This window comes from Micromesistius poutassou, assembly GCF_964030765.1.
Source record: "Micromesistius poutassou genome assembly, contig: SCAFFOLD_1223, whole genome shotgun sequence".
In the NCBI taxonomy this organism is placed as follows: Eukaryota; Metazoa; Chordata; class Actinopteri; order Gadiformes; family Gadidae; genus Micromesistius; species Micromesistius poutassou.
This window is the reverse complement of record NW_028177209.1, coordinates 1366-10783: the sequence shown is the minus strand read 5'-3', so window position 1 is coordinate 10783 and position 9418 is coordinate 1366. Positions and strand designations below refer to the sequence as shown.

At 55.8% G+C, this 9418-nt stretch overlaps 1 protein-coding gene across 1 annotated transcript; it reads right to left on the bottom strand.

The window, feature by feature from the left end:
• Positions 1-212: 212 nt before the first annotated feature.
• Positions 213-8015, bottom strand: LOC311376669 (alpha-1,6-mannosylglycoprotein 6-beta-N-acetylglucosaminyltransferase A-like). Its single transcript, XM_084491174.1, has 2 exons — positions 7887-8015; positions 213-751 (listed from the first exon to the last, which is right to left on the bottom strand). The coding sequence occupies exons 1-2, from the start codon at positions 8003-8005 to the stop codon at positions 577-579; spliced, it is 294 nt and encodes a 97-aa protein (XP_084347300.1). The 5' UTR covers positions 8006-8015; the 3' UTR covers positions 213-576.
• Positions 8016-9418: the final 1403 nt, after the last annotated feature.

Genomic DNA, 9418 nt, shown 5'->3' with positions numbered 1-9418 from the left:
ACAGACAGAGGATGTATCAATATACACCATCAACAGACAGAGGATGTATCAATATACACCATCAACAGACAGAGGATGTATCAATATACACCATCAACAACCACAGACAGAGGATGTATCAATATACACCATCAACAGACAGAGGATGTATCAATATACACCATCAACAACCACAGACAGAGGATGTATCAATATACACCATCAACAGCCACAGACAGAGGATGTGAGATGAACTGCAGTGACTCCTCTGAAAGAGGAACTGGCCTGGACGCCGGTGGAGAGGCACCACTGCTGAGCTCTCACACAAAGCACCCAGCGGATCATGAGCCCGGTGTGGAAGGGTTCCACTGACTGGGGGGCTCATGGGTCAGGCTCCTGGTATTGTAGTAGGACGCCAGTGAGACTGGGAGACCTTAGAGCACTAATGCCTCACACCCCTACCTCCTAACTGGATAAGAAGTATCTCTTGACAGTAATGTTTTGGGTTTGATTCCCAGCCTGAGGGTTCTGGGTTTGGTTCCCATCAACCTGATGCCTACACCCCCCCCTCGCTGCCCATTGGTTAAAACTATCTTTTCAGAACGACTCAAAACAAACCAGTTCCACGGAGGACTTACGGAACATGGTGTTGAACTGCTGCGGGTTCAGGTTCCACTTCCCCCAGGGCGTCTTGTGGCCCTTGGACTGGGCGTAGTGGGCGTGGTTAAACTCGGGCTCCGTGCCGAAGGAATCCAGCACCCGCAACATGCACCTGTGACACACACACACACACACACACACACACACAGACACCATTCATTCAGAGTGAACAGGACATCAGTGGAGTGTGTTCATAGTGTTCTTAAGTCGTTCACATAACACACCCTTGCAGATTAGCTCTCCACACATGGGTTGACTGTTGTATACCCTTTAGCAGTTCCTATTGAATGTGTCATCTTGCACTTGCTATCGCAGGTGTTACTGCATCACAGAGTACACACGTTAACCATTCTACCCACAATTCAAACCAACCATCTAATCTGCTACATTGTCTCTTCATATTCACATTATATGTCATACATGTATGTATGTGTGTGAATGTGTATGTGCCTGCGTGTGTGTGTGTGTGTGTTGACCAGCTTGATTCTCAGTATTATTTTAGGCTGCCCATTTCTTTGCATTGGTGGACATGTGTGTGTGTTGGCAGAATGCTGCTCGTAGGACCTGCTTATGGTTAAATTCTCCTGCCGTGACAGTCGACACACAGTTCTAAAATGTGTGTGGTTCAACTCCCGTTGGAGTAGTGAAAGGTGCAAGGTCTGACAATGATCACCAAAGAGCACACTCCCTCCCTCCCTCCCTCACCACTCTCCTATCCCTCCCTCCCTCACTCCCTCCCCACTCTCCTATCCCTCCCTCCCTCCCTGTCCACTCTCCTATCCCTCCCTCCCTCCCTGTCCACTCTCCTATCCCTCCTGAGAGAGAGCGAGAGCGAGAGTGAGAGCGACAACGAGAGAGAACGAGAGAGCGATAACGAGAGAGAACTAGAGAGCGAGAGATAACGAGAGAGAACAAGAGAGAGAGAGATAACGAGAGAGAACAAGAGAGAGAGAGATAACGAGAGAGAACGAGAGAGCGATAACGAGAGAGAACTAGAGAGCGAGAGATAACGAGAGAGCGAGAACAAGCAAGCGACAGAGCAACTAGGCTTACCAGAATGAAGCCATTATAATGGAGAGGTTGGAACAGCAGCAACCAACAGCAGCAGCAGCAGTGAAAAACAAGCGCTCCCCAACCGCCACAACACAGCCTCCGAGACAGAGCGGCTAGCTAGAGCTAGAGCTAGAGCTAGAGCTAACCAGCGGATGCAACAGAAGATGGAAATCTGGCCGGTTGCCACGGGGACGCAGCCTCTCCAAAGGTGGAGGTGTGTGTGCGGGTGTGTGTCAGTGCGGGGGAATGAGGGAAACATTTCAACTGAGCCATTTAGTTAAGATAATACTTTATGGACCCAGGTGGGACCTGGGCAGTGAGTACAGATGGATCTGGTCCTTACAGCGCAGGGGATGGGGGGGGGGGGGGACATCCAGCTGGAGGATTCTGAACACCAGTAGGGGGAGGATATGGGGGGTGGGGGAGGATGCTGGGAAATCGTACTCAGAATTCTTCTGGAGCTTGGATTGGCGGACCCTATTTTGTTGCGGACCCATGAAACAGGGAGGACATCAGCTCCTAATGGAGGACGGGTATCAACCCTAGTCTACCCAGGGGGTATCAACCCTAGTCTACCCAGGGGGTATCAGACCCTAGTCTACCCAGGGGGTATCAACCCTAGTCTACCCAGGGGGTATCAACCCTAGTCTACCCAGGGGGTATCAGACCTAGTCTACCCAGGGGGTATCAACGCTAGTCTACCCAGGGGGTAAGAACCCCCCTCCCCCCATGTGGCCAGAGTAGGGCTTTGGAGAACACTGTTGTTGCTGAAGTGTGACTGAGGGCACGCTTGAGACAAGCTGAGATGATGAGCAGTCTGTCAGAGACGAGCAGTCTGTCAGAGACGACCAGTCTGTCAGAGACGAGCAGTCTGTCAGAGACGACCAGTCTGTCAGAGACGAGCAGTCTGTCAGAGACGAACAGTCTGTCAGAGACGAGCAGTCTGTCAGAGACGAGCAGTCTGTCAGAGACAAAGTCTGTCAGAGACTAACAGTCTGTCAGAGACGAGCAGTCTGTCAGAGACAAGCAGTCTGTCAGAGACGAGCAGTCTGTCAGAGACAAGCAGTCTGTCAAAACAATCACTTTGCGGGCGTCAGGAAGGTGAATCATCCGTTCAGTGAAGAAGGGGAAGTGGGCGTTGTGACAGCCAGGGTCAGCCAACCCACACTCAATATCTTTTTTAATGCGATCCGAACGATATAGTGTAAGTTATATAGTTATATTGTAAGCTACCGTTTCTGAAACAAAGGGTTTCAGGAGGCCCTGAAGCCTCCAGCCCACTAGGGCTCCGCTCCTATGGCTGACACGCTTACCCCGCTGCACGGCTCAGAACAAACGGGGTCACAGAGAGTGTGTCCACCACGGCAGGAGGAACCAGAGAGAGGAAGTCAGCAGAGGAGACAAAACGGGAACCAGAGAGAAACCACCGCCAGGGGAGGAGGACCAGACGACGACGACGGGGGGCCGGGAACATCAACACGGCGAGGCTAGGAGCACCGACGGAGACTTCCTCATACGCCTGGCCGTCCCCACGGGCCCCACGGCCGCCCCAGCGCCGCCCCGCGGGCCCCACGGGCCCCACCGCCCCCAACGCCGCCCCGCGGGCCCCACCACGGGCCCCAACGCCGCCCCGCGGGCCCCCAGCGCCGCCCCGCGGGCCCCACCGCCCCCAACGCCGCCCCGCGGGCCCCACCGCCCCCAACGCCGCCCCGCGGGCCCCACCGCCGCCCCGCGGGCCCCACCGCCGCCCCGCGGGCCCCACGGGCCCCACGGGCCCCAGCGCCGCCCCGCGGGCCCCACCGCCGCCCCGTGGGCCCCACCGCCGCCCCGCGGGCCCCACGGGCCCCACGGGCCCCACCGCCGCCCCGCGGGCCCCACCGCCGCCCCGTGGGCCCCACCGCCGCCCCGCGGGCCCCACGGGCCCCACCGGCCCCAGCGCCGCCCCGCGGGCCCCACCGCCGCCCCGTGGGCCCCACCGCGGGCCCCCAGCGCCGCCCCGCGGGCCCCACCGCCCCCAACGCCGCCCCGCGGGCCCCACCGCCCCCAACGCCGCCCCGCGGGCCCCACCGCCGCCCCGCGGGCCCCACCGCCGCCCCGCGGGCCCCACGGGCCCCACGGGCCCCAGCGCCGCCCCGCGGGCCCCACCGCCGCCCCGTGGGCCCCACCGCCGCCCCGCGGGCCCCACGGGCCCCACGGGCCCCACCGCCGCCCCGCGGGCCCCACCGCCGCCCCGCGGGCCCCACCGCCGCCCCGTGGGCCCCACCGCCGCCCCGCGGGCCCCACGGGCCCCACCGGCCCCAGCGCCGCCCCGCGGGCCCCACCGCCGCCCCGTGGGCCCCACCGCGGGCCCCCAGCGCCGCCCCACGGGCCCCCAGCGCCGCCCCACGGGCCCCACCGCCGCCCCGCGGGCCCCCAGCGCCGCCCCGCGCCTCGCTGCGTGAGGTGCAGACCGCAGCGTGATGAATGGACCTTAGTGAGCACTTCACACACAGGACTTATTTTTTCCTCTTTCCTCGCTCCGGAAAAACCACAGCCAACAGAAGGCCATTCATCAGCAGCTCTCCTGCACATTGTGCTGCACCTCTCCCCCTCTCTGCCTTTCTGAGAGTACAGAGAACAACGGGACCCAGAGGACGACGTCAAGCAGGGCCTGACAGCGTGGGGTCCAGACCCACAGCTGTCAGGGCCAGGGGCAGCGACCCAGAGCCACAGGCGGTGACGGGAGGCTGATACAGGTGTGACGGGGGCGACGGAGAGAGAAGGGAGGTGACCGCAGGTCGCCCGGGGACATTGGGGTTCGCTGCCCACAAGCGTTCAGCCGACACTAATATTTCATAATGATTATCTCGGTGCAATGGTTCTACATCAGTGACTTCTTCTTTCTCTGCTTTTGGAGTTTAGTATTCTCGCCACACGTGTGTGTGTGTGTGTGTGTGTGTGTGTGTGTGTGTGTGTGTGTGTGTGTGTGTGTGTGTGTGTGTGTGTGTGTGTGTGTGTGTGTGTGTGTGTGTGTGTGTGTGTGTGTGTGTGTGTGTGTGTGGCTGGGGGAGGCTGCACACCTGTTGCACATGAGTAATGAGTTTGAACAGGTTAAAGTACACACACACACACAGACAGATGTCCTGAATGGCAATGTACAAACAATAAGGCGGATCCAACATCCCCTCCCTGCGTCCTGTTTGGAGGACAGTTAAAGTCAGCTAGGTGTATAGCGTGGACCTCTTTACAACGGGTGATCCACTGACTGCTACAGCTTTAGATCAACTACATCTAGATCGGGGTCGGCGTAGCTCAGGAGGTACAGCAGGTTGACGTGTAACCCGAAGGTTGCTGGTTCGATCCCCGGCTCCTCCTAGCGTCGATGTGTCCCTGAGCGAGACGCTTAACCCTGACCGCTCCTGACCAGCCGGCTGTCGCCCTGCGTGGTCGACTCCGCCGTCGGTGTGTGTTCACCGTAGTAAGTCGCTTTGGATGAAAGCGTCTGCTAAACGCCTTAAATGTAAGTTCATAAATAAGCTCCATATGCTGACCAATCTCTGCCCTACACCACCAGCGTCTCTGCCCCTGGGACTCTGGGTCCAGATGAACTCCGTGTACACAGGGGGCGGGGTCCTGTTTTCCATCGTCGTTTCACGATGCCATTGTTCATCCTTCATGCCTACTCACACCTCGGTACGTGGGGTCACGTCTACAGAGTCCCGCGTGTCCCCAACACGTCGGCCGGCGCTCCTGCGGGGTTCACTTCCCGCTTCAACGCACGTGGAAACACGTCGTTGAAAAAAAAAAGAGAAGACCAAAGAAGAATAAAGTCTTCAGTGAGTCATCAAAGAGGAATCTAGATCAATGAGAAGAAATACAGACGGCCGCCAAAACTCAAAGATAAAAGCGTTTTCCTCCAGGGGCCCAGCGGAGGAAGACGGCCATCGGCACACCGCCACGGGCCGACAGGGGGCCCTCGGGGGCCACGGGCCGACAGGGGGCCCCCGGGCCGACAGGGGGCCCCCGGGGGCCACGGGCCGACAGGGGGCCCCCGGGGGCCACGGGCCGACAGGGGGCCCACGGACCGACAGGGGGCCACAGGCCGACAGGGGGCCACAGGGGGCCACGGGCCGACAGGGGGCCCTCGGGGGCCACGGGCCGACAGGGGGCCCTCGGGGGCCACGGGCCGACAGGGGGCCCTCGGGGGCCACGGGCCGACAGGGGGCCCTCGGGGCCCACGGGCCGACAGGGGGCCCTCGGGGGGCCACAGGCCGACAGGGGGCCCTCGGGGGCCACGGGCCGACAGGGGGCCCTCGGGGGGCCACAGGCCGACAGGGGGCCCTCGGGGGCCACGGGCCGACAGGGGGCCCTCGGGCCGACAGGGGGCCCCCGGGGGCCCTCGGGGGCCGTTCGCAGCCTCAGCACCTCGTCGCCGGTACTGTGAGCTTGATTAAAAACAACAACAGCAGCACGTCCGCCTGCACAGATTAGAGCGGAAGCGTCCGTCTGCAGCGGGCCGGGAGCCGCGGCCAGACAGGAGCCGGCGCTGGAGGAGGGCCCCGGCCCCCGGGGACGGGGCCCCAGCTGCACCTCGTATTTATAGAGCCGCACACACAGCGGCCCGTGACCGCCGCGCGCTGTGGTCTGAGGCGGCAAGATTGTGATTGGCCAGACCTCAGTTAGCTTTAGACGCTAGGGAAGCTACCCTACCCCAGACCAGGTGACCCAGGTCAAAGGTCAGACCCACAGACAGACCAGGTGACCCAGGTCAAAGGTCAGACCCACAGACAGACCAGGTGACCCAGGTCAAAGGTCAGACCCACGACAGACCAGGTGACCCAGGTCAAAGGTCAGACCCACAGACAGACCAGGTGACCCAGGTCAAAGGTCAGACCCACAGACAGACCAGGTGACCCAGGTCAAAGGTCAGACCCACAGACAGACCAGGTGACCCAGGTCAAAGGTCAGACCCACGACAGACCAGGTGACCCAGGTCAGAGACAGGGTCAGAGGGTTTGACCCAGGTCAGAGACAGGGTCAGAGGGTTTGACCCAGGTCAGAGACAGGGTCAGAGGGTTTGACCCAGGTCAGAGACAGGGTCAGAGGGTTTGACCCAGGTCAGAGACAGGGTCAGAGGGTTTGACCCAGGTCAGAGACAGGGTCAGAGGGTTTGACCCAGGTCAGAGACAGGGTCAGAGGGTTTGACCCAGGTCAGAGACAGGGTCAGAGGGTTTGACCCAGGTCAGACGCCCGGCCACAGACTCCAACTCTGAGGAATAAGCAGGTTCAAGGTTATGGTCGCCTTCTTGGGTCGATCTCTGAGGACAATACTCTCTGGGTGATGTTGGGACAAAGCGTTGAGTAAAGTTCACTCTAGAAGATTCTCTCAGGGAGACACTCCAAAGGGAAGGTTTTTCTGACATGGCTTTGGTGAGCCGCGCTATTATTAAACTTATGTCAAGACACCAAATTGGCAGAACAACCAGTATATAAACAATACAAACACCTGAAGTTAACTTCTGGTGGATGGTGAAGTTGATGTTTCAAAAGCACTACACAACAGGGACAAAGATCACATCTCCCAGCTCCTTCCACCCCTCCTACTGAACTTCACAGCTCAAACACACCTCATTGATCATTCACACAAAGCTACCCCTACCAGACGCTAACTAGGTCACAAAGTGTGCGTGTGTGTGTGGGCGTGTGCGTATCGCAAGAACAAAGGGCATTGACCGAGCTGATATCAAACCACCGTATTCCTCGTCTTAAGTATATCTAACTAATGAATACAATAGCAGCCATTGTGCCACTACTTTACCTTGGTTTAATGGATCATGGCAATTACTTTGTGACATGCCTTTTTACGCATTTGCTATACAAGACATGCTATACAAAATGTTTATTACTACTAGTATAATGTGATTTAATAAATGGAAAATACAAATACATGAGAGGTACCTATAAAAAAGGTTTATCATTTTTAAATTTTTCTATTAGCTTTTGTCATTATACACAATATAGCTAATATAGTACATAAACCAGTATAATATGATCACTCACTGATTGTGATGATACATGATGTATCTAATATAAACCAGTATGATAACATGATGTATCTAAACCAGTATGATAACATGATGTATCTAAACCAGTATAATAACATGATGTATATAAACCAGTATGATAACATGATGTATATAAACCAGTATACTCACTGGTAGTGCACCCAGGAGGGCCCCAGGGTCTTCTTGAACTGCGTGAGTCCCACGATGTCGATGTAGATGAGCTCCACCACCTTGTCCCCCTGGGTGGGGCAGCTCGACTTGTTCCCCATCACCCGGCGCATGATCCTGGGGCGGGGAGGGGGCGGGGAGGGGGGGGGTAGGGGCGGACAACCATCAACATTTACAACACGCCTTTATCCACAGCCACCTACAATAAGCACATTGGTCAGAAGAAAGAGAAACGACAATATATGTGGGTACAGTAAGGATGTTCATAGAACCAAGTGCACCAACAATTAGGCCTACTAGTTTTTATTTATATTTATATATATATATATATATATATATATATTGAAGGAATCATAGGGGTTGTACAGGATAACAATTAGGGGTGGGAAATATAATCGATTCTTCGATGCATCGCAATTCTCTCTAGAACGATTCCGTCTCACCTCTAATAACAATACTCAGGTTTTCCTTCAGGTTTTCGGAAATTTTCCACAGCAAAAACACCACGAGACAACGCGCGCCCTTCATAGTTGGTGATGTTGGGATTAAACACAACTGAGCCAAAGACGCCAAGGACCGGGTCAGGTGTAACAGGTTTGTGAAAAGCCTTTGGAGTGTAATCGAATACAAGAGACCAGAAGAAAGTGAACTTAGAACAAGACCAAAACTGATGTGAAAGAGTCCCTGTTTGTTGTTCATGGTTTTTATCTAAGAGTTAAGTGTTAGGGTATATGCCATGGAGCCTGGCTTTAGAGTAGTGACGCCTGTGGACTACTTTAAACGGTATTAAGGAATGTCTGGAGTTTATTGAGCTGCTATGAAGCCTATCCAGGATACCGTCCCAAACCATTTCAAGCCAACTTCCTGCTCCCGATCCTTCTTCACCTCCTCAGTGGGCCGTCGTCCATGAGCCAGCAGGACACCGTACCGAGACACTGCCCCTGCTGCGTGTGTTTGGCCATACGTTCAGAGCTTTGTACAGGAGTCCTGCTATCATGCCTCATTTGGAAGAACCTGAACAAGTGCGTGCACAGTAAGTCAAACGTCTGGTGGAGGTGTGGAGTGAGACTAGGTTTCCGTCACAGCACAGGTCCTTTATGAAAACAACACTTTTGGCGTTCCACAGGAAAAAGGCTGGATCCATTAACGCCGGCGAGAAAGCACGATGAGGACAGATTGTCTGAGTAGACTTTGGGCAAACCAAGAAAGAGTTGGATTTGATTCCAAATTCCAAAGAGTGAAGTATGATAAGGTTCTGTATGTAAAGAGGTGTCTTTATTTGTGTCTCTATTCGTTAGGGTTTCATCGGCCAAGGCTGATGAAGAGGCACCGTGTTCTTCAGACGATACTTGGAGCCGATACTGATTCTGCTCCCTCAGTTTACATCATAAAAATGACACAATGATGATAACAAATGGTACAAGTCTCAATTTAAATAAGGAACATTTATTGAACTGTCTGTATATCATGCCAGGAAAAAAAAAAAAAGATATATATATAAAATAATAAATATA

Bases quoted from the DNA above. Each gene is read 5' to 3' on its own strand.
- LOC311376669 (XM_084491174.1), bottom strand. From the start codon at position 8,005: ATGGGGAACAAGTCGAGCTGCCCCACCCAGGGGGACAAGGTGGTGGAG. The intron at 752-7,886 runs GTGAGTATACTG...TGTGTGTCACAG, and splicing joins CCCTCCTGGGTGCACTACCA to GTGCATGTTGCGGGTGCTGG.